We start from the raw sequence: 24,874 nt of genomic DNA, 5'->3' as shown, positions 1-24,874 counted from the left end.
TTGCGTTACATCCTGAACAAGATGACATAATCTCTGGTTTCTTTAGCTTTGACATGCCAAGAATTCTGTGCTGTGTTGCAGGTAGCGTTACATGAAGAAGAACTAAGTTTTTTGCTTTTCAACAATTTCGTAACGCTAAATATTCCAGTATTGCACATTAAACTATATTGCACTGACTACTTATCAACCGAGAGTGAGGTCTTTACTGGAAAATCTCAAACTGGAACCTTGCCATATTGACCCGGCAAGTCTAAGGTTTTAGATTTTCGCGTAAAGACTGAACGTTCAAGGTTAATAAGTTTGTTATATCGATTCTTGCTTTTTTTTTGAAGGCCCATAATCGGTCCGTGGGCATTACGGGAAAAGAATGCCCCAGAATTAGCCAATTAGAGCGCGCGTTATATTGGCTACAAACACAAGCCTTATAATAAAGTACATTACTCCTTGTGTAAAATTCAAAGAGCAAAATTGGGCTGCTGTGGGATTGTAGTTTTAACTTACGTTACTTCTGTGTTACTTGCGTTACTTCTGTATGTACTTGTTTGTGATTCGGTTGCTTGTTGTTTCAAATGTAGTAATTTAGAAGGTTTTTTGTACAAATTTTCTTGAAGCGTGCATCAAAATTAACCGTCTTCATGTTGCTTTTCAGTCCATTTACCCAAGGAAGGTTGGGTATCGATACCCAACAAACAGAACATAAAAAAATATGGTTGGAAGAGACAAGTGAGTTCATCTTTTTCTATTGTTTGGCTCATTTTGACAGCAAGTCCTCCACTCTTTATCCCTTTCAGTCCCAAGTTCAAAACATTAATTCTTCTAACTGACAGCCATACAGTTCTTTTAATATCAGTTCTGAGAATTGTGTGTTAGATGAAAGCAGTGTCACTTTAATAGCTGATGATTTTCCTTATTCTCATCACCTGTTTGCTTAATATTGTATTAGTAATGTAATGAGAAATAAGAGTTTGATAAAGTGGTTTTGTTGTTTCTCCATTGCAGTATTTAGTCGTTAGTAACCGGAAGATTTTCTTCTATAACTCGGATGCTGATCACCGAAGCAGCTCAACTCCTTCCATCATTCTAGAAATTAGGCAAGTACAACAACTTCCTCTCCAGAAAACGCGTGACGTTTTGTTTTTCGCAAATTCTCTCTGTTAGTGTAGTTCCGAAAACGATACAGCGTTTTGAAGTGTGAGAACTTGTTGTTTGTATTTGACTTGTTTTAACTTTCCTTTCCAGTAAGTTATACCACGTGAGATCTGTAACGCAAGGCGATGTCATACGTGCCGATGCAAAAGATATTCCTAGGATATTTCAGGTGCGTATTGCGTTACCAGTCATGTATTAGTCTATTTGGAAACAAGACGAAATCTTGGGCGAGTCTTATCTCGCTGTCGCGTGTGTGACCGTTACTGGAGACAATTGTTTGGTCCCAGTAACGGTCACACACGCGACTGTGGGTGAGAGTCTCCCCAGACCCCTCGTTTCTAGTAAGGCGCATTGAACTCGAAGAAGTTTCTGCCATCGAGGGTGGGGAGATTAAGGGCTTTACGGGGCCTTACGAGGCTTATCGTAAGGCATTGTTGGTAATGGTAATTTTGTTGTTTACAGTGACGTTTTCCCCTAGTGTTTTCGCCCTTGAGAGTGTTGTTGTAGTTCTTGAGAGATCTTTTTAGGCTCACCTCACCACGCTATCCCATAAGGCAGGGAGGAAGGCAGTTGAACTGAACTTGACATGTTGTTTAATTTGCAGATTTTATATGCCAACGAGGCGGAGAGCATCAATCCAGTGGAAAAAGACAAAGAGGAGCAACAACCAGAGGTATCGACCATAGTCTTCTTGACACCCGTAAATGGAGTTCCCATAACTTATTAGTCTGGATAATTGAAAAAAATATTTGGTGTGCCACTGTGACTATTCAAGGGAAAGCTTTCGTTGGGTACTGTTTATTATAGAGAGCTTTCGATTCACGTGGCCAGCAGCCATGCGTATTTATTAGAGCAAGAGAAAGTGTTTGTACAAGAAAAGGGTTCAACTCCCTCAGGATTGCTATGGGACACTGGCATGGCTCCGTTTCATTGTTTCGGGACACCAATATGGCCGCCCTGACGTCATGTGAATATACTCTGTATTGTCAAGGCGATGTGGATGAGAAACCCTTACAGGGACCCATTCAAATGAAACATGTTGAGCAGTGCTTTTGGCAAGTCAGCGCAAACCAATTATGACTTTTCTGTCCAATCCAGTGTTCCAGATAAGTAGGGCGCCTCATCTACCTGACCCGACAAGTTAAATGACAATTTCTAATGATTTGGTGGGACCAGTGGGAATTGACCTGTTGGCATTCCTTGGTGACACCCTACCTTGATAACGTATCTGTAACTCTGCAATCCCCAATTTGGGGGAATTGTGCAGTTAAAACTGTTCAAGCCGAATTACTGGTGGACCTCTAAGGTCGTCAGTTAGTGTAATGCCCTCAACTGAAGACCAAGTTTGAATTTTTACGTGTACCTTACCGCGTTATTTATCTTTTCCTTGATTGTTTCAGGAACGAATGAACGCGATCGACTACATGAGGCATCAGTTTATTCCAATGCATTACCACATGCCAACCAACTGTGACTCGTGTAACAAACCCCTGTGGCACATGTTCAAACCTCCTCCAGCAGTAGAGTGCAAACGTAAGTTAATCGACTGATCCACATTTGATTTCTCTATACGGTATCCATACATTGTCAAGGAATTATGAGATGAGAAGGAAGACTTGAGTCTTATCTTGATGTCTGGAGTCATTCACATGAAAGCTGATGAGCAGTACTTTCTTGTGGTACTGTTTATTAATTTATGCTGACTGTACAAGGTGGTTCTAACTTTTTAGTCTGTGAATAAAACCCTGGTGTGTGATCATTCATATGCATATGAAAGCTATTGAGCAGTACTTTCGTGTTGTACTGTTTATTATGCTGAACAAGGTGGTTCTAACTTTTTAGTCTGTGGATAAAACCCTAGTTTGTGACCACTCATATGAAAGATTTGAAGCAGTACTTTCATGTGATCTGTTTGCTTTGTGGTGTTTCGCAAATTAAATTGTAGTCGCTATAGTTTTCAAGTTTTGAATATGATACCTTTAAGAGTGAAAAGGTCTACTGGCCAGTTCCCTCCATGAGACGAGCTTGCAGGGAATCATGGGTAGTAGTATTCGTGAAAACAAATATCCAATCCAAGATGATGAATACAACTACCATGATTCCCTGCAGGCGCATTCATAGAGGGAATAATAAGGTACTGAGTTCATGAGATGCCGCGTCAGTGAATCGCTTTGATTTCTTTTCTTTCATTAACGTCTACGTAATGTTGTCAGGTTGTCATATGAAGTGTCATAAGGACCATGTGGATAGAGAAGAAGCTTGTATCACCATGTGCAACGGTAAGTGATCAAACAAGACTTCCGTTAATTGTCATCCAAGAAAAAAAAAATCATTGGATTGTGAACCTGAAGTGTGATTTTACCACATGCTATATCTTGTCCGAAACAAATTTAATTAGTGAGATTGTGGAAAAGTGCTCGAGGGGAAAGTTGATTTTGAGTTTGTTATGACTTGTTTTTCTTTCTTTTTTTTTCCTTGCTGGTATCGTCTTCTGTGCTTCCATGTACGTTCTTTGAAGCGCGGTTTTTTAAGTGACTGTCGGTCGTAAAAGCAAATCCAAAGTTATCTCATCCGAACAATTACAGCGAACTCTATCAACGCGGTAACCTGCGCCAAGCACGGGAAAGTTCGGGAAAGGGCAGGAAAGCGCGCGTAAGCCGAGGCATGTTTTGGTTTGGCATTGCTCCTGATTGGTTGGAAAGAAAAGAATCTTTTCTTTGATTGGTTAGAGAATAGTTCAGGAGTTTTTCTGGCCAGTTAGAGGTTAGTAGAGCGGTTTTTTAATGAGTGTCGAAAGCAATCAGGCAATTACTTTGGATTTGGTTTTACTACGGTTTTTAGATTTGCTGAGTAGTCTAATGGGTTTGGTTTTGGTTTTACGATACTGAGTTGAAAGCCGCTCTAAACGCAAAGCCAAAGCAGCGATTAGTTTAAAGACAGTTGCGGAAATGTTTCTCTGCATTATGTAAACGTTTTGTCCTGTTTCAGTAAATATGGAAATGATCTCGGCCAAGGAACTCTTGGTGCTCGCACAAACAGCTGATGAACAGAAGCAGTGGGTGTTGTACCTGAGCAAGAAAATCATTCGAAAAGAACCCAAAATAAAGAGCGCGTCCGTCAGGTGAGGCAGAGACTTAGATTACGAGGGCTTAGGGATAGGGGATTGTAGTATGGGGTGCAGGGGATAAGCGTAAGGGGGTGTAGTTGGTAAGGGATTGGAGAAAAGGAGCATGGAGAGGGGTGGGGGTGCATCGGATAAGTTTGTAGGGCTTCGGCATATGGCGAGTTATTAGGGCTTACGGAATACGTGTATGGGAGGGCATGGGATAGAGTATGAGGGACGCGGGAAAGGTTTATGGGAATATAGCTTTAGAGAATAGCTATCTATAGCTATTGGAATATTTACGGTTAGGGGATGGGGCTTACGAGTGTTGGTTGTATTGGAGATGAGGAGATGGGAGGTGGTGAAAGACAAAAGTTCGGAAATCGAGTGGACGGGAACACAAAAACCTTTCTGGGAAGAATGGAAAATTTTAACCCTTTGTATTTCTTCATTTTCGTAGTTATTCCGAGAAGACTTTTTTTTTACATTTTAAGTTAATCAAGTATGCTGACTCTGCCATTTCGTGTTTTTAGACTAGGAGCTGAAGAAGCCAACATGAGAAGAAACATAGCAGACAGAAGCGCCGCCTCGAGACCGGGGGGACCTCAGCGATCAGTGTCTGTCTCTGCAGGACAAAACAGAAAGATTACGTGACTCAAAGAATAGACCGGCCGTTCTAGCCTAATCTAGTAAGAAGACTTTGTGTTTGCGTAATTATTGCTTTATTTGTAACCTCAAAAGGGCCGTCCCTTTGAAGGTTACAACTTACCGGTAATTTTTTTGAAAGAGGGAGTGTGGGGGGGGGAGGGGGGTACGCAATTTTTAAAAAACTTCCTGCACAGCAAAAACTACGGAAAAAAATTCGTCCAAGGGCAACCATGGGGAAAAAATCCAGCAAGTGCTACTATCCAAGTCCTGAGCGTGACTTATTAAAAAATCCTTGCACAAGCCATTGCCCACCAAAAAGTCATACACAACCTAAAGTTGAGGAAAAAAAAACATTATGCCCCTGAAAATGGCCCAGGCTTGCCCCTTCCCCCCCCCTCTGCGCCCCCCCCCCCTTTCAGATAAAACAGAATGGTCCGTGCTAACTGGGTTTTTGGTTTTCACGCAATCTTTCCTTTCTGGGATGGAAAGGTTGTGATATGTTGTGTGACGTGACTCTGTCGCGGTACGCCGGTGCGTGAGGTGAACGGTTATAGATCCAGTGGCTAGATAACTACCTGGTACAGTTTCAAACTAGTTGCACGCTTATATGTATGCCTTGCTTAGCCAATTTAGTTTCAGTTTTACAGTAGCATGGCACAAGATACTGAATCTTGTGTTACTCTGGCGTGACAAATGTCACACTCCATAGTGATTGCCAGTCTTGATAATTTGATAGTTTATAACGGAGCTATTCCGTCACCTGTCTCTGTGAAGGAAGCTCAGTCACGGTATTTTGAGTTGTTTTGGCCACGTGCAAAATCGAACTTCAAAGATTTAGCCTAAACGTTTCAAGAATGGCAAACCGTGACTTAGCTCCTTTAAGGAGAAATCAAATGTTGATCAACATGATTTGAGCGTCATGGTATTTTTTTTTCCTCCTTGTAGGTGAACTTAACAAAGCAGTGAAACAACAAAAATATGGAATAAGTGTATACAGTAAAACAGTGATAACGAGCGGTTCCGGCACTTACAACAGCTCCGCGTTCCCTCGCTTGACTTTGGCCCGCAAACGCGAGTGAAACTGGTGGTGTCCCTGTGCGACCCAAGCAATCCGGAGGAACAGTAGTCTTACTGAACCACAGGAACCTTACACGCATCACAACATAGTCGCAGATATCTTGATCGTGGCTTCCGCGCCTGGGCAAATCCGACGATTTGAATCCTCCATGCATTGCAGTCCCGTAACTTAAAGTGTAATGCAAATCCTAAAGAGTAGTTTTCTAGTGTTCTTGTTTTTAGAACACAAAAAAAACCTTTGTATCTGAACCATTCCATGCCCCTCCTCTTTTCATGGAAGCAAACCCTGTTCCCTTCAACAAGGGATAGAATAACTGTTAGAATTAGCGCCAGTTTGTGTTGAGTTAACAGTGCACTGTTTCAGACTGTAATTTTAGGTCACTTGATTGGTATGTACAATTATCCTCTTGAGCGAAGTTTATTTATTTGTTTCGGAAACTCCTTGAGTGAGTGAATCCGACAGAAAGTGGTTCAGTGTAGTAAAAGCTCATTGGTAAAGGTTACGGAGGTGAAACTGATTGTTAGCGTCCACATGTAGTACTGCTTGTGTTGTATTAATCTTAAAACATAAATTTGTCTTTGACAGTGCCATGAACTTACGGAGAAGTGCATTCTCAGCTTGTGAACTCGGCTTGCCACATGAAAACGCACGGTCAACTTCACTCAAACACATTGACTCTTTTCTACGATTATAAAGAATTGACATAATAGAGGGAACAAATTGTCTTGTGAAACAGAGCCTTTTTTTCCTGCTCAGTGAAAGAATCAAGCCCAACGTTGAAAGGTTATTGGATGTTACTGATTGTTATTACGATTAACGTTCCGGCTTCGTCAACGCTAGTAATTTATTGGTCGGATTGTATGATGTAATCAATTTAATTACTCTAATATGGGACAAATAAATATTTTCTAGTTCTTTGTATGGCATGTCACAGAGGCTATGAACAGATACCATAATATTCGCTCGTAGTTTGGTGCTTGTAAGTTATAAGCTTTTGTTTTTCCTGATTTCTGGCGTTTTTGCCTCCAAGATATAGAAAAACCGTGAATAAATTTTAGATTTTTATACAAGTGATTTTGACCTTGTTCATTGTATGTTGCTACTCCACCGTTTTGGAAAGAAATGGGGATAAAAAGTTCCAGTGTGAAGGAATGAACGCTTGTATGAATTTAGGAAGTGAGAATATTTATTTTTTCAAAACGCCCATACAATTACAATTAACTAGACAGAGTGGAATCTCGATTTCTCGAATCGTTTCCCTCTCTTCAGTCGAACACTGTAATAGACCAATTTCGATACATCAAAACAGTAAGAGGTTCTGGGGAGTAACTACAGAGTTTGTGAGGTTTATTCCCCAGAGCCTCGTGCTGAGGGCTATTGTTTTAGGCTGAATAGCAATATAACGAAATTGGTCTATTTTACCCCCGATTTCTCGAACCAATTTTCGTTTTTCTTGGAGGTTCGAAAAATCGGGACTTCTCTGTACTTTCAACGTCATTTAAGAGGGGGTTCCTACGGGTATCCCTATGGGTATCCCTACGGGTATCAGCCAACTTCCGGTGTATTAGTTCTTAGGCCCTATCCAATAATACTGTTTTGGTGAGCCAGAGGGTTGGTAACTAGTATTGTCGAAAAAATGGCGGCAGTTTCAAGTCGTGCCTGACGGTTGCTGTTTTCGGGGGAAATTTAGAACCAACCTATAGCCAATGTACTTCGATATGGTTCTGGAAAAGTCGTCTGCCTCTAATAGTAGCAGATCTAACCTTTCGAGTCAGATGAAGGCGACTTCTCGTCGAAACCGCGCTAGAATGGCGTCGATAAGTACGAAGACCACAAGGAAGAACAAAACCATCTACAATTATCAGGTAGGAGCTCCTGGTAGGAAACAATTTTTGTCTCCTTCTCAAAATGCTTGTACAATAAAGACTATTGTAAGTATTATAACTTAAACATAACTTGGACGATAGAATGAAAGTTAGCTTGTACCATTCGACTTGTATAACTTTGGGGTCGAGTATACAATTATTCACGCTTTAAAGGAGTAGGTCACTCCAAAAACCGTGTATTTTTTTCTATCACCAATAAAAAGTTCACATTGAGTTGAGTTACTCACCGTTGTTTTAGCTTCTGAACTGGATGCGATCCTAATGAAAAAGAAGTGAAAAGTTCGACACCGGGAGCCGCCATTTTGAAAGGATCTTGAAGGCCAGGCCGCATATACCTGACGTCATTCCGTCCGAGAATGTGTTTGTTCGTTTGAGCTTTAGTATGGTTGCGCTTGAAGCTAGAACGTGCTAGTGATTCCGGGGATGACAATGATCAAGTTGAATGGAACCATTGGTTGGAAAATGCTCTGTGGTGTACTTGTGAGAGATGTGCAGCCATGCCAACGCAAAGAGAATGTGTTTGTTGCCGAGAACAGCCGGAGTAGGTCACCAAGATGGAAGGTACATTTTACAGTACAATTGCAATGAACGCAGTTAGCGGAAGAGGAAGTTTATTTTTAATTGTATATTGCTCTCAGAATTGAATTGGTGGCTTAAATAAATCCCCAGTATAATGCTTTTGATCTGATTTGTCTCCATTTTTATTTTACTGGCGGTTCAATGCGGAGGGAGTTCTGCTATCACAGAAACTGACGAGTTTTCAATGGTGTGTTTAAATCGGGCGAATGCTTTCCACCTCACAAGTCTGTGTTTTTACTTATAAAATTTGGATACTTTTTGCCCGTGCTCGTACGTGTTTGCCAGGTTTCTTTACACTTATGGACTACGTGGACTCTTGTGAAATACGCAGTGACTTTACATGTAAGATGCGAAGTTAAATCGACGTCTTTGACGTGAAATGTGAAATTGACGACATTCCTTATCATTACGTAAGATTTTTTGTGAGAATTGTAATTTGTACTGTTGGAAAGCTAAGCATATGTAATAGATTTTGGATAGAAGAAAAAAGTTTATGGAACTTTTACATGCGTAAACATCAGCTGATGAAGGAAAATTCACTCTGCTATTGTGTTTATCCGTATCGCATGTGTCGTGTTTACTCGCCTCGTTACTTGACAAAGCATGCAGTAAAATTAAAGCTTCATTTTTTACCGTAGATTTGCTTTCATTAGCAACTGTAATTCCCAAAAATGATGTGAATGCAAAAACACTGTCCTTAATTAATGATGAATCGTGTTGATAAAATTGAAAACAAATTGTAACACATTTCAGACAAAATATTATTTACATGCGGATATCGGATTTCGCTATAGCAGGACTTGTTATCGGTAATTGTCGATATGTAGATAGGACTGATGTACAGTTAACTACTTCTTCCGATGTATTCCAAATCAAATTAGATAGCATTTAAAAATTTGTAAGTATTTTAACTCATCCCTGGCTGTCAAGGCCGATTATTAAACACGCTCTGATTTTGGCCCACACAAGAGATTTATAAAGCGAAAAAAATACTTTTTCGATAAAAGAAAACCGTACCGGGGTTAGTTTGACGTGTAATTTTAAAGAAATCTGCAGGGCATTTGAAGTTCCCACGGTACCCTAAGAAATTTAATATATCACTTCCAAAAAACGCATGCAGTCGCTATGCATCAATGAACACGAAAACACGAAAACCCTAGCGCCAGTCTACGAAATATAATGAATTAAAGTTTGTAACATAGAAGCTTTTTTTTATAAATACTGGTAAGACTGGTAAATGATGACAAGAATTTCATTCAGCCATTTTCCCTGTTATTATAGAAAAAAAAAGCGGCAAACTGATTATACATGAAACTGACCCGTGATTCACGCCGTTTTAGCGTCTTTTTTGGCGACTAAAATACTTGTGCTGGCGACCAAACCTGAAAACTTAGGGGCCAGCTGGCCCCAAGGTTTTTTCTTGAAATTCAAACCCTGTAGTCCAGCGAGGAGCTTCAATTTCTTGCGCAGAAATAATATTTACCCAATCAAGTCAACGACAGTTCTGCCGGGCAAAAATGTTTTTAAAAATGAAAAGTATAACTGATAGCTACCTCTTTTCGTTCCTTGCGATGCGCCGTTCCCTTGCAATACGTGCCTTTACAAGGGCCTTCCGTTGAAAAATTGTCGGAAAGCATTTTTCTTCAATGACCTCCTTCTTGTGTTTCCAGCCACAAGCTCAAATCGGTATTGAGTTTTGAAACAGTCGTCTGTGAAATGCTCGTTGCACGCGTACACATTTTCGAGTTTTTTGGCATGAATCTCTCATCCCGACGCAGCTGTTCGAACCACTTCTTTGGCAATTTTTTGTTCTTTTTAGGCAAGTTAAGGGAAGTCACTCCCCTTTCCCTACCCTTTTCGGTTCCGGTTTTACAGCCCGGGCCAAATTTTTCAGCTCACAACTGAATTTAGAACAGAAAAGAAGAGCATTAGCCTTTGAGCTTTGCACCAATTCGGACGGAATGACGTCACGGATATGCGGCCTGGCCTTCAAGATCCTTTCAAAATGGCGGCTCCCGGTGTCGAACTTTTCACTTCTTTTTCATTGGGATCGCATCCACTTCAGAAGCTAAAACAACGGTGAGTAACTCAACTCAATGTGAACTTTTTATTGGTGATGGAAAAAAATACACGGTTTTTGGAGTGACCTACTCCTTTAATTAAGAGATCGATCTTTCATTACGTCCCAGCTGGGGCCGGTGGCTTTCAAAGAGGTGTAGTGTTTCAAAACTAAAGCCCCAAAATATTTTCAGATAACAATTATACCCTCCTTCCCAATTCTTATGTTAAAAATGTACCCCCTCTTGACGAGGCCATAATTCTCTCCTTACGTTCTCACACATGCAGATTTTCTATCTTGTTTATTCAATATTTTGATTATTTTTTCTCTCGTCTATTGTTTGTTATTTTTTTTAGCATTTTTCCTTTTCTTAGAAGCAGAATTCATATCAAGAAATATAAGGAGTAACGCCAGGTCGAATAAGCTTACTCCTTATATTTCTTGTTAAATGCTTAACAAGCAACTGACCAACAGAATTCCTATCCCCACTTATTTTTTTAAAATTCTAGTTACCTTCTAAGCTGCTTGTTCAACTCTTGATAGTGATGAGGGCATTTCGTTACTCACATCTGATAGTGATTCAATCTGTCTGACATTGCTGACGTGATGAAACATTTGCCACTCGTGCTTGAAGATGATTTCCAGTCCGTACTGCGCAGTCTCAGCACCCTAATGTTTATAAACATAAGTTCTCACTTGATGGAATGCGAATCGATGTTATTCGTTACGAACCACATACTTTATCTTCGAAGCCTTTCAGATTCTTTTTCCAAGAGTTTCATTGATTTTTACAGCTGCGAAGTTGTTTCATCAAGTGATATAAGAAAGTACGATGCAAAAAGCTTTGCATCCATATTGGAGGTCAGGTTGGAGGTTGTTTTGAAACTTTGAATTTACTTCATGTAAGTAGTTGCGAAATGTTTACATTTTGTGATGTCTTACATGAAACAAAACAAAAATCGCAAACAAATTCTTGAGAGTGCGCAGGACGGACTGGAATCATCTTAGGGGTTTTTCAATCATTGTTTAATATAAATGGTTTTCCCATTTGTATTAAGGTGGCTCCATAGCGTAATCATTTATGGCGTTGCGCGGCCAAGTCTTATGTCTTGAAAGCTGTTTTTGCATTCGTTTTTGCACCCAGTCCTCGCAATGATTAAATAGTGTTTTACTATCATCTCTGTTAAAACTTTGGGTTCTAGTCTCGAGTTATAAATGCCCAAACGAAAGTGTTTTTTACATTTTTTATGGCTTTATTTGTGATTTTCTTGAATTTGCTTCGGTGAAATCTTCCAAAATTTTCACAGCACATCACATCCTGCGGGATACGAATCTCAAACACGAAAAAAGTAGGGTTTGTACATGCAGTTGTTTTCGAATTTTGCAAATTTATGTCTTTTACCGCTACGAAAAAACTGGTCTTATAGATTTCCCTGAAGAACGAGTTCCCGCTAAAGTAAAATATTGACTACCAGTCTGCCAAAATTTACAGGCATAGTTGTCGAACATTTTACACTGGAGCAGGAACTGTACAGATTTTGGCATTATTTTCTCTGGACAGGTGAAGCGTTTCGCGGAAAACGTACGCAGCTGGCTCTCTTTCTAAACTTCCGAAGCGCACCCTGGCCTAAAGTGCCCTCCAGCTGTGCGTTACACAGGGTGTCAGTCGCACACTTGAAGAATAAACACAAACGAAAGGGGAACAGAAATTTTACACGAACCTCAGGGAAATTTGATTCAATTCATCAACACAACAGAAGTTATTCGTGTTTTAAAAGCTGTGCTTTTCAAGTGCTTGTAGAAGCTGACAGCTGATGCACGCAAAATTAAAAAAGGTGCCGAGAATGTCGTTGATAATCAGGCGCGAGTTACAGGTAATGTTTAGGACTGTTTCGCTGACTTTTTTGTGTGACGAGAAGGTGACAAATGTCTGCTTTATCTGTTGCTATCACTTTCCAAACCACTTTGTCAATCCAAACGATTCTGGAACAGTAAACTAGGGTACGAACAGGAAAACTAAGAGGTTTTGTACCGTTTACTTTTATGATATAAAACTCACTTAAGCGACTTCTATTCTTTCACTTCGACCGCACCAACAAATGTTGTAGGGCGAATGCCTTAACCACTTACAGATGATAATATTACCGAAACCATAGGAATTATGGAATTATGCGCATCTTGAAAAGTTTAGCCTAATTTTTTCAAGTTCGTTGTTTGTAATCCGTGCCGATCTTCACCATCCTTAACCATCCTTGTTCCTTTGTGGTTTATTAGTAACCCTTTTGTGTAAGTTTGTCTATCTTAGTAAACTATTATTTTAAGGTTTTCCCTTATTTAGAGGTAATTTTGTACGCGGCCAAAATAACTTAAAATACCGTGACGGAGCTTCTTTAAGGCGCGGTGGCCTTGTGATCTGAGCGCTGGATACCTGATCGAGAATTTCTGCATGGCAGGGATTATTGCCGAGCTTAACTGTGCAAGACACTTTATTTTCTCAATTTTCTCTTCTCTCCGGACGAAACACCAAATTAATACTGGCTTGACAAAATTCCGGAGGGTCAGCGAAGTACTGCCATCCTATCGGCGGGAGTACAACGATTCTGCGGGGGTCCTGGTCGCTTCATGCTACAGACCGATCTTTAGCCAAGTTTGGGATGTACGTAACTGCCTTTTACCAGTCATTACCGAGTCTCTGATTCCACACGAGTTTCTGCCTTTTGTTTCTGGGCTTTTTCGGCGGAGGTAGACTCGCGAGGATTTCTCGAGACGCGACGGGACAGTCGCATCCCCGCGCGAGCGCGTCTCGACTATTTTACGCTTAAATTCACATGCAGTCTTTGTCACGATCAAGCCAGGAAAAAAAAAAAAAAACGAGAAACTTGCAACAAAGAAAATCTTTGCAAGGCTCTTTATTCCTGCATGCTGTGAATTCTGTCAAAAAAAAGGGCCAAAAAAATTCTAGTCTTTCTTCGTCTTCATTTGAAGCAGCTGTTTATTCGTTCATGATTGGTTTTAAAACAAACTGAGAAACGTGTTACAAGCAGACTCCAAGTTAGTTTCTGGTCGTGCATTGATGCACGTGCATCGCATTTAACTCACTCCCAACACCTCAAGGTTGCCATGCGAACAACTAACTCATCAGGGTCTTTTAAGCGGCGATGCGACATCATTGTTTACTTCTCGAATACAGCATCCTCGGAGATCCGTGGCGGATTGTCAGATAGGAAGTCTAACGGCTGAAAGCGATGCGAACGGACGTTTACAAGAACGAGCAAGTAAAAGTTTGGGAGAACTCGAGAAAGCTGCAGGAACACTCGCATTATTTCTCGTTTTCCCAGTACTTCCACTTGTTTCTACAACTCAATGGAAACACGGAAAATGTGTTTTTTAAAATATTTCTTAACACCAGTTACTTTATGGCACAGACTCTATCAGTGCAAATTAGCCAGACTTTTAACTTTCAATACAATGCATTTATGCTGATGAGGAGATCAGACAACTGATATATACTGACACGCGTTTCGCGTTCGGGAGGGATTGTGAGAAGGCGACAGCTAGACTCAAACTGAACTTCTCAAATGGTGTCAAAGAGTTATCCCCTAGTACCACGCGGCTCAAAAATGTTCAGAGCGAATACTGACGCTTTTTTGATTCCATGTGGACTGAGTTTTTCACTGGTTGCCCGGCAAAGCTGATGGCATGCAAATCGTAAAGAAATGTACTAAGATCTGCATTTATGATTTCAGACGATCTTTTAAGATCACCTGGATAACCTGTTTTCACATGAAAGCCAGTCTGCACAAATATAAACGACGTTTTCCAAACTCTCACGAAAATTCCCTGAAATCTTTTTTACAGTTTTTCTTGTAATTAACCTCCTGAGAATTACTGGTTTTAGTTACCTGGAAGTTGGTCAGCGGGACACTTTTCAGTGTTGATTAAATTCTCTATTCTCACCACCTGCTTTCCCTAATTTGTTACAACAAAGTAACGAGAAGATAGCAGCTAATCATTGCCATGGATAAACAGGTCAATTTAAATATAGTGCATTGCCTTTTGTTTCGCCCGCCACGCGTTTTAAAATGTCAAAAATTTCATTATTTTCAACATGACTTAGAGCGTTTAATTAACTGTATCATTTTTCTGGTTCAACTCAGTGGTTTTTAATATATAGATTTGATTTGGTGGTCGTATTGTTACCGTTTTTATGTTGGGTTTTGTTGAAGGTGCTTCAACGAGAACTAAATTTAAATAAATTTTAAGTCAATGACTGGCGCGCTCTTTTGAGAAAAGTTGAAGATGTTCGCAGACATAAACTTTGGTTTCAAACGACCGGGTCGCTAAAATTTGCTTAATGCTAAGTAGGCTCGGTTCTTTTCATGTTATGCCACTTAACTTTACTTTTTTCAACTCCCAACTGGGTCGCTTAGGAGATTTAATCATTTAACAAATTACATTGCTTTGAATATGTCTGCCTTTGCTTGTGGCCACGCACGAAATTCGAGAAGTTTCAACGTAGAAAACAAACTGTTCCTTTTGGATATCTGACGGCTAGCGGACGATTTTTTTATGACGATTCTTCAGCGTTCTGCAGAGAATAAAGATGGTTCATACGAAAGGACTGCGCCGATCGAAAAAATGAATCATTTCATTTCAGCAGCATCGCTAGACAAATTTTGGCACATTGAGTTTCCCTTAATTGTGTTTACCCTTCAATGACGGGAAACGAGACTTCTCTTGTCAAGTTTTCGAAAGTTGCTCCATTTTTATGGCTGTAACCCCCTGTTGTTTTCAAAATTTGATAAAGTAGCGCTTAATGTTTCCCGAAACCAAAGTAAATTACTTTTCACTGTTGATTTCATTTAAAATTTCGCTGGAACTGATCTAAAATTCAAATGTAATATTTTGATTCGCGTGGAAAAGTGAGCGGAATCGCAAATTGCAGCTTTAGATGTTAAATATTGTCACAAATACCCAATATTTTAAGTCACGTAAGCAATTTTGGTCTATTTTTCGAAAGGAAAACGTTTTCTAACTAATTTCTTTAATCAGTTCGAACCACTTTGAGTGGGTGACAAGTGTTTTTAACTTGTATATTGTTTGAATGTATTAAAAATTCAAAATGAACAAATTTCACTTCCATCGAGCGCCTGTCTGCAACAATCTACAAGAGGCTGGGATATCTTTGAGTCTGTCCATGCCTTTTTGCTAGAAAACGAGAATTTTCCGCTGACGTTTATAGCGAGATTTTTTCAACCGAGATAAGAAAGAAGTTTTCGTTTCGTGTCAATTAATGTTTAATCCAAAATTAACCCGAGGGTGCTGTTCGGCGCGCGGGGCATCTTGGGAAAGTTTTGTTTGGGAACTTTTTTGGCAACGATAATGAACATTGGCCACAGGACTAGTTGAGAAACAAGAGGCCAAAACTTCACATGCGAGAATTCTCCCTCGCGGATAAAGCGATCGGACGATTTGCCTGTGCCGGCGAGAGAATTCCGGGCTGGAATTATTTTCCCTTCAGTCGGCAAATTTTTTCCGGGGGATCTACGATACGGCAATCAGGTAACATTCTTCTCAAGCTTGACTTCGTTCGATGACAAAAAAACTTTTCTCGTATGCAAATTAATAGCATGTGAGCGAACAAAACGGGGAGAAGAAGCGAAAGAGATTTGCTGCGCTTTCTGGCCGCGTTCAGCGCCGAAAAGAACTGCAAATGTTCGAAACTTTTCCACAGCACGGTAACCCGAACTTGTGTGAAATTTATAGATTGTTGTTGTTCTTTATCGACTTCAAGCAGTTTTAAATTTATGCTTTCCGTCTGTTGATATATTTAAATAGCTGTAAAATCCATGTAAATGTTTAGTTGTTGTTCGCCGATGCAGATAATAGTTTCAGCTGTGGGAATAAGAGCACCAGAGTTACAGCCTTCCGCTCGCTCGAGCTAACTCAACGAGTTCTACCAGTTGGAGTAATTTCATCGGAATTAAATATCTGTGTGGAGCTTTTGATAAAAATTTATCGCGCCGGGAGTAAGAATTTTTAATAATTTTCGCCCAACTCAATTGTTTGTCTTTAGGTAGAAGTAAGTTTAATTTTTGCGAACGCTGGCGGTTCGCGAGCAGTTTGTTTAGGCAAATCGTCGAAGTCCAAAAATATTTTCTCTCGTGGTAAATTTTATATTTTGACTTTGTAGATTATGCTTTATGAGGCCGCGCGTAGACATTGTTGGTTTAACTTTCGTTTCAGCCGATTGCTCGCTTATTTGAAAACAATTCTTTTTTTCAGGAACGCCGAAAGCCGAGTGATTTTTGCAAAGAGCTGGCAAAGGGCAAATAACTCGCAGCAGAGAGCAAGCGATGGAGGAACCTCCTGAAGCGAGCAGGGAATTCGCACTTCAACAAGAAAGGCAACAAACTGCTGGTGCAGGAATTAAACGGGAAGCGATGTCTTTCGAGTCGGTGAGTGCACCATTAGATCAGACAGAATATTTGGGGTGAGGAACTAGCACTTGATGAAAATCTGCTCCTCTTGTTGTTCAAAAGTTTCGAAATAATTCGCTGGTGTGCACGAAATATTGAAACTTGATATGGTCGCGTTCGTTATCGCCTGTAAACGGTACGTTCCTTGTGATCCGCTCGAGCTTGTGAAAATCGCTACAGCAAACTTGTCTTTCGTTATTGTTACTTCTTCGCTCGATGCGCAGTCATTTAACTTTTTCCGAGTACCGTTTTCGGATGTTCTGGTCCGTTCAATCTGCGATCGAGAAATCTTCACACGAGTCTGTCGTGGTTTTAAAACTTTTTGTACACAGCGAACTAATTTGCATATTTTTTTCTTCATTCATTCAAACCCTCTTACGAAAAGTTTTTTCGAAGTGAAATTTTCATGGTCTGTTGGCGATGCTTGGCCGAAGGTGAAAGTTCGCTTTCCTCGAGATCTTCATAATTACTGGTCTGTGTTTTCTTTCAAAGTTTTCGACCAGATTACAGGCAAAAGAACGCTTTACAGAGAATATCTTTCGTTTGCTCGTGAGATATGTTAATTTCTACCTGTACTTTCTCGAAGAAATTGTCTTGAACCTTGTTTATTTCCTGATACAACTATTTAGTAACGCTCGTTGCGGCCAGTTTCCGTCGAAAATTTATTGAAGAAGATTGATTTAATTTTCCTTTGAGATTGTTTTCTAGGTGTTTTGGTGGTTGTAAATCAGTGGGGATTTTTTTCGTCGGCGATTAGAACTTACATTTTGAATAAGTAAACATTAGCAGTTGTTTTCGCCTATTACGAAGGATCGAAAATACTTTTGCTTCTCGGAGATTGGGCCAAAAATTATTGGATTGTACCGAGATATCAAGGGGATCGAATGGCCTGTAGAATGCTGAAAATGGCTTGATTTGCCCACGTTTTGGAAAGCGTAGGACATTTCGAGTGTAATTGGCCCCTTATTGTTATGCACAGATGGTCTGTCTCTTTGCTGTTTATGAATGATGATGAAAGTTTGCAAACTCAACTCGAATTGCGTTCATAATGCCCTCTTTCGCCGCCCTTCATGCAACTTAAGAGGTCTTAGATTTAAAAAGTTTAAGCCATCTTAAGTTTTTCGATCTGTTTGCCAGTTTCCGTGGAGTTGTTAACTTCCCCAGGGATATTAATTCCCTGGCTTTTGGATAGGAACTGTGTATCACAGAGGAGCGAGAAATGTTAATAGCAAGTTGCGATGTCATTTCCAAATACATAGCTCTTTTCATTAACTATTTTCTTTGGGTGTCTTGCAGTTTTAAGAATGGAAATTCGAGAAAGGTTAGGAATTTCGAACAATAATTATTTTAAAATAAATATGAATGGAATCCGGTGAATACTGGGAGATGCTATTTGCAGATTGGAATGAAATGTGTTTAAATTACCCCAATAAGAAGACAATTTTCTCGGATTATTTTCATTTAGCAGCTTTAATAAAATCCAGGGTTTATTTGCATGGGCAGTTCATATCTGCTCGTCGTCACCAATAGATGAAAAATATACAGGTCTGCAAATTTTATTCATAAGCCTGCCATTTAAAATGTATTCATTAATAAGGCAGGGTGTCAAATTCTGGCAGATGACTGTTATTTTGTCTTCTTATCTGTGGGATTCAGTGTCACGTCAAAACAAATGGAAAGAAATTTAAAGGGGCAGAAATCCTGACCCTTGTCATCCCAAGCTGCTGCTTTTATGATAGGAAACAGTTTTCCTCACATTTCTAACTGGACCATGAAAACCAGAATTTTAATGCGGAACTTGTTATCATTTGCATAATGTCTAGTCTCCTAGGACTTTTGTTTAAGTGCACGTCTTTCTAATGGCATTGCACCCTAGAGGTTAGATCTCAGGTTTCTGCTGTGCAGGGGCCAGCTAACTAGTGTACTAACTGTCTCACTCCTTGATAGGGAGTTTAAATAGGCAGCATCTCAGCTGAGATGTCATTTGTTCGTAAGTATGGCAGGGAGCCAGCTATAAACTTGCTCTTTTAGCTATTTTTTTTTTTTTTTTTTGCTCTATTATCTGGATTCAATTTATTTGTAGTATATTTGATGGCGCTTAACCAAATAAAAATTAGGAAGAAGAAGTACTATCAGTAACTAGCCACGACAGTCTGTCCTTTAAGCAGTGATGATGGCAACATCAAGACAATGGCTAGTAAAAAAATTAAATCTTAATTGATCTGTTCAATGCATTGATAAGTCTAAAAACGTGCTCAAAATTCAGCATTTAATGATACTGTTGAATTCCAAAGAGACACATAAAAAATATTTTGCTGCAAGTCACACCCTCCAAAATATACAGAAATGATTATTATAAAATTGTTGTCTTACAGAGGATGACTAAGAAATGTAACTTTAAGTTGTGCAACAATATGGATGCAAAGTTAAAAACTTTATTCCTATGTGAAGCTTCTAGCTACTAACTGCCTGTAAGGATTACTTATCAGATACAACAGATTAAATAGAGATTTAGAGAACTGGTTTTGAGGAGGGGGAAAACCAGAGAACCCAGGGAAAAAACCCTTGGGGTTAGGACGAAAAAAGAAATAAAACTTAAAAATACACTTATGATGTCAGGTGGTCAGGAATTAACCCTGAGTTGCATTGGTGGGAGGTCAGACGGCTCTCACCAATGCACAAATTTTCCTGCTCCTCTTCTGGCCATTGCTGTTGAGTTTTCTTAAGCTCCCTTATGTGGCTTGTCAACCCCTGCAACATGCAAGTTTTATCACAAAGATAAGTCATTAAAAGGTTGTGTAGAGGGAACTGGATTCAACAGAGGGAATGGTGTGGGTCTCTAGTTAATTAGTAATTTTTGACCATCTGCTGGCTGTCAATTATATCAATATCAAATAGTAAAAAATAGTTTTATAATTTCTTTTCCATCTGATCCTGAGCAGCATATTTCAGACAAGATAAGATATTGTCCAGTTCAAAAGTTCAGACATAATGCAAAGTAAAGAGATCCATGAAAGTGTGGTGTTCATTAGTATGAATTAAGTCAATCTATTGACGACTTCAGAGTGATGTACCTTCACTGCCACAAATGTCTTTGAATTATATAATAATTACCTTCATTTATACATCTTTCTCTCCTCTAATACTATACTTTGGCTAGAGATTTTTCTTAACTGTGTATTTTCTATCTTGCCCATCAAATCGTGTGACTCGGCAGTTGTCAATTCACATTTGCCGTTCTACCTAAACCGCTCGTTATCACCTAGTAAGCTATACCTGTACCTCAGGGAAGATGGTTGTGGTCCTTGATTTACTGATTTACATGATGAACTTGATGTTATAGTTGTGGGAATGGTAACATTTTAGAAACAATAGGATTTATGATAAATACCTCATTTTATGACACCTCCTCGATGTATACAGTTGACCTGAAGCGCTGTTACATGTAACAACCAAAACATATACCTAACTACAACATGCGACCAAATCATCAGTTATAATTTGGCTTTGTTTCTGTGACATGGCTAGAAACAAATATTTTATTTTTATTTTTGCTCTCTCCCATACCTTTCTGATTATTCAAGAGTTATTTCACAATTTAAATTTTGTTTGTCTTAATTTTCTTACCCCCAGGATTTTGATAAAACAAGGAAAGTCCCAAAGCTTTGTCTTAAAATATCTACTTCCGAAGTCAGAATGGTTGATAGCTTAGAACACAGGGAAGAGATGTTTGAGTCTGATGATGTGGTCAGGGGTTTGAGTCAGAAGCATGAAGAAACAGCTCCAGCACTGAGTTGCCACACTTGTGGGGAGGAGATTTACAGTGAGGAGTTTGTAAATGATGAGAAGCTTTACTGCAGTGAGGAATGTATGGAAAGAGAAAGTTCTGCAATGTCAGTGGATACAACCAGAAGAAGGGTAAGACTGAGACATTGAAAAAATACACTTTCAAGGTTCTCATTAAGTGCCGGCAGCCGGCTAAAAAACTGGCTACTTCACTTTCTGAGCTGCTTACTTTTTGTGAAATAACACATGACGTGCAAGTTGTAAAGACTCATTCAGGGAAAACACAGGTTTTTTGGAATGTGACTGAACCTTGACTTTCCTTGTCTCATGATCAGGGCAGTCAAGGCTTTAGCTAGAGAGGGACATAGGGCCAGAGTGTGGTGTATGTTTTTAGTTACACTAGCACTGTAGGATAAAAATTGCTAAAAGTCTTTGTAGTCGCTTAATATTTTTGGCATTTTGACCTTTATAAAATCGTTTTTTTTTTTTTGAAGAAATATCTTCAAGAGAATGGGTAAAATAGCATTTCAGAGCCTCTAAATTTCAAACTTTTCTGGGGGAGCATGCTCCCAGACCAATCCTAGAGGCTAACCTTTCAGCACTTGAATCAGTGTCAGCTGTCTACTTCATGAAACTAGCCCTCTACTCCCTAGACTAATGCCTAGAACCTCCCTAGAACCCTGCACTTTGTAGTTCATGTATAACTCGATGTTCAGTTTCCTGTCTAAAATTTATACTATTGTTTCATTATCCCACAGACCACACGTACATGTATAGTCACAGAGAGCAAATAATGGCTTTGATTCAATAATTACAAACAACTGTAAATTTTAGGAGTCTTGTCAAAGTTGGGTGAAGTTTGGGAGTGTCTTGGGATTTAAGATATTTGAAATATTTAACTGAAGCGAAGAAAAATAAGAACCTTTATCATTTAACCTCCCGAACTTATAATCCTTTTATGAAATAACCCCATTCAAGAAGCAAACCTCAGAACCATTGTGTTTATAGAAGTCAGAGATCCAAATCTTGTTCAAGCCTTGCTCAGGAGCAAGTGATTTTGCCCAAACAATTTAGAGAAAATTTTAAAAAAAATCCTTTGTCTTTAGGCAATCAGAATTCAGTATGTGTGCTGAAATTGTTTATAGTGATACTGTGTTGGATAGTGACATTCAACACTGGTAGCTTCACCAATAGATTTTTTCTAAAGACCTTTGGTTGTCCTAAATAACGGTAAAAATATTGTTCTACACCCATTTCACTACCAATGGTAGTACCAATATAGCATCATGATGGCTGTGTCAGATTGTTTATTTTTTCCCTTTTTGTTTTGTCAAACCAAGTGTCTCTTAGATATCTTTATCTGCTTCTCTATCCAGTTGTAAAGAGTGAATAAGAATATTCTTTCAGGTGCATGCAACGAGACAAGCATTCATGTCCGATCTAGACAGACCTTCCTCTGGTGTTAGAGATATGAAGAGGCAGTGCAGAGGCCTTGGAATGGCAGGTGAGGTGTACTATTCTCAACCCATTCTCTTCTAACCTTGAAGTTTAATTCTCTATTTTTGTGTGGAAGGAGTGATTACAGGATTGACTATTAGAAATGTGTTTAAATTAGCAATTAAAATGGACTGTTCCATCTTCAAGATAATTTGTCTAACAGGTACTGTATGACTAAATGCTGTCCAATTTGGATTCTGCTTCTGCCAAAGTGAACTTGGTCTGTGGCCTAATTTTCAATTTTGGCAGTCCATAGTTTTTTTCCATCCAATAAGTTCAAAATTGAACACCAGTTAGTCTTATTACATAATTATACACATTTTTACTTATGTGTATATTTGTTTACTTTTAGCATCCATCCAAGAGCTTATTGGGTAAGTGTCAAATTAATCTTTCTTACAAAACTGTTTATGGCAGAAGTTTCTAAATGTCTCTTTCTTTTCGCTGTCTTCTCTTTATTTGAGTTTGAAAAGTACTTTATTTTAGTTTGGAAAGTGATTGACACCTGTTTAAATGATTTTAATTAATATGCTATGAGCAGTTTTACCAGAAAATATTTTGGGTATGCGTTATTGCGTCTAAAAGCTGAATAAAAAATTTCAACCGAGAAAATACTTTTTAGTTAGCAGCTGATATTTAATGGAAGAAAGTTTAAAGAAAGGGGTCAGTATTATGTTCTTATGGGCAATTCCATAGCATTAGTAGGAACTGTCATATGATTGTGGTAAAATTTAATTAATTTAGACTAAGGATGGTTTAAGGCTTAGCTTAAGTCCAGTGGCCACTGATCTGCTTACGACTGAGTGTGGCAAAGGTGTGTTAGTCAATTCACAATTTCATGACTTGCTATCAATGTGATTCAGGCCAAGAAATGTCCATCCCTATATTGTTCAGCATAACATCAGTAATAACCATGGGCCAGTAGGTTATTAATTTAACAGAATTGCTTTCTGGCCAGCTAGTAGCTGTTGATTCAGGCTAATGAATCCTTCGTTGAACATCATGTCTGTGTCATTAGTAAAGTTATGTAGAATTTGCTTGTAAAATTACTGTAGCCTCAAGTGGCAGCTAGTTGATTCAGGGTAAGAGTTGTCCCCTTCATAAGTTCCTTGTTAACACTGAGTGCAGCGTGATGAAAATTAGTCAAGGTGACATATGGAAAAACATTTACATACATAAAAAAATTCTTAAAGCCATAAATTCAAGAGTTACAGGTATATTGAACAAACTCCAGGGAACTAAATTGAAATTGGTTGCAAACTTTATTTCTAGAATTTGCGTCACCACACAGCTTTGTCAGATGTTGTAATAATTTTGTAATTATGAGGGCTCACAGCCTCCTTATTGATGAAAATTGCATGTTTTAAAAAAAATTCTGACATTACTCTTTTGACAGCTTTTGTAATTAAACCTCTCTTTTTTGTTAACTCAAGAAAATGTGTGGTTTGTAATGGATCACCTTATATTCACTACGTGCAGCTCATTGTTGATTGCTGTATTCTTGATTCTGTAACATGTAATTTGCATCACAAGAGTAATGCAAGTAATTTCTGCTTGCAATACTTTTGCTATTTAAATTAAATTTGGTTCCTATGGATATTCACATTCTGGACTAAAATTTAATATTAATGAGATCTCTTATGGCAGCTGCTGTTGTAGAACTGTCATTTCTTCCTCTAAAAGTAAAGGCAGAATTGATCGTAATTTTCTGAGTAAGCTTTAATGTTCTAACTTCTAATTTATTTTTATTAATAAGCAAACTTAAATTGTACACTCTCTTCTGACTGATATAATTTCTTACAAGTCTGGGTGAATATAACTCTGATGACAGGACATTTACTATCTTGAAGGTCATCACATCAAATTCTTCAGAATTAGATTCTGCACTACTTTTCTTTCCTTAACTGCAGAAGCATCATTTAGTAAAAAGCTACAGCTGTAGGTTAGCAGGATCAAGTCACTTTCTAAATAACTGTGAGCACGCTAATAAGTTGTCCTACTGTCCATACAAACTATACGACTGTCATTCTTAGTGACAAGCCAATAATTTCAACTCTGTCAGAGAAAATTAAACTAAGGTAGCCATTCCAACCAATAAGTTATTTTGAATTTAATTAAGAACAACATCAAAGGGCTGGTTGTGCGGCAAGATCCACTGTCATGTGCCACCCTCTATAAACAAGGCAGCTGAGAACCCATTAGGAAATGGACATAACTAATCATTATGCAAGAGAGAAAGAGTGGGTTAACATTTGGAAAATTTGCAAAATAATCTTGTTGCATGATTTATTAATTATTATGCTCAATTAATCACACAGTTCTTATCTATATATATTGCTTACAGTTTATTGTATGTGAATCAAGGGATCATTTCTTACATTTATCACCAAGCTTTTAGTAGAGCAAAAATGCCAAGGAAGACTTGCTCCTTTAACTTTCTGCCGTTTTTTTTTTCTTTTTTTGTCTACTCCGAGCAGAGCCATTCTCTTACTCAATGGTGTATGTATTTTTTCTTTGTCAGCATAAATGCAATGTTTGATGCCTGCCCGTCTACATTTTCTTTAGTTAACATTTTAAACCGTTGTTTTAAGCGTAATTTGTGTCTAATTC

General features: G+C 38.8%; 2 protein-coding genes across 9 annotated transcripts in view; both read left to right on the top strand.

Annotated features, from left to right (window-relative positions):
* Positions 1-7,048, top strand: part of LOC145462896 (rho-associated protein kinase 2-like) — a 31,151-nt gene extending 24,103 nt beyond the window's left edge. For 2 of the 3 annotated variants that reach the window (XM_081446549.1, XM_081446546.1), the window contains exons 37-45: positions 650-723; positions 1,000-1,095; positions 1,244-1,318; positions 1,754-1,822; positions 2,550-2,682; positions 3,363-3,428; positions 4,138-4,270; positions 4,786-4,941; positions 5,846-7,048. In XM_081446549.1, the coding sequence (XP_081302675.1) occupies positions 650-723; positions 1,000-1,095; positions 1,244-1,318; positions 1,754-1,822; positions 2,550-2,682; positions 3,363-3,428; positions 4,138-4,270; positions 4,786-4,906 (767 nt within the window). In that variant the 3' untranslated portion in view covers positions 4,907-4,941; positions 5,846-7,048. Of the gene's footprint in view, positions 1-649; positions 724-999; positions 1,096-1,239; positions 1,319-1,753; positions 1,823-2,549; positions 2,683-3,362; positions 3,429-4,137; positions 4,271-4,785; positions 4,942-5,845 lie in introns of all 3 variants that reach the window. The other variant, XM_081446548.1, reaches the window with a different exon arrangement.
* Positions 7,049-7,122: 74 nt separating this feature from the next.
* LOC145462897 (uncharacterized) overlaps positions 7,123-24,874 on the top strand; it is a 34,462-nt gene continuing 16,710 nt past the window's right edge. The window contains exons 1-5 of one of the 6 annotated variants that reach the window (XM_081446554.1): positions 7,123-7,843; positions 16,788-16,960; positions 20,615-20,899; positions 22,175-22,271; positions 22,617-22,638. In XM_081446554.1, coding sequence (XP_081302680.1) covers positions 16,859-16,960; positions 20,615-20,899; positions 22,175-22,271; positions 22,617-22,638 — 506 coding nt within the window. In that variant the 5' untranslated portion in view covers positions 7,123-7,843; positions 16,788-16,858. The other 5 variants (XM_081446555.1, XM_081446550.1, XM_081446552.1 and 2 more) reach the window with 5 other exon arrangements.

This window comes from Orbicella franksi, chromosome 12, assembly GCF_964199315.1.
Source record: "Orbicella franksi chromosome 12, jaOrbFran1.1, whole genome shotgun sequence".
Taxonomy (NCBI): domain Eukaryota; kingdom Metazoa; phylum Cnidaria; class Anthozoa; order Scleractinia; family Merulinidae; genus Orbicella; species Orbicella franksi.
This window is presented reverse-complemented; position numbering and strand designations above follow the sequence as displayed.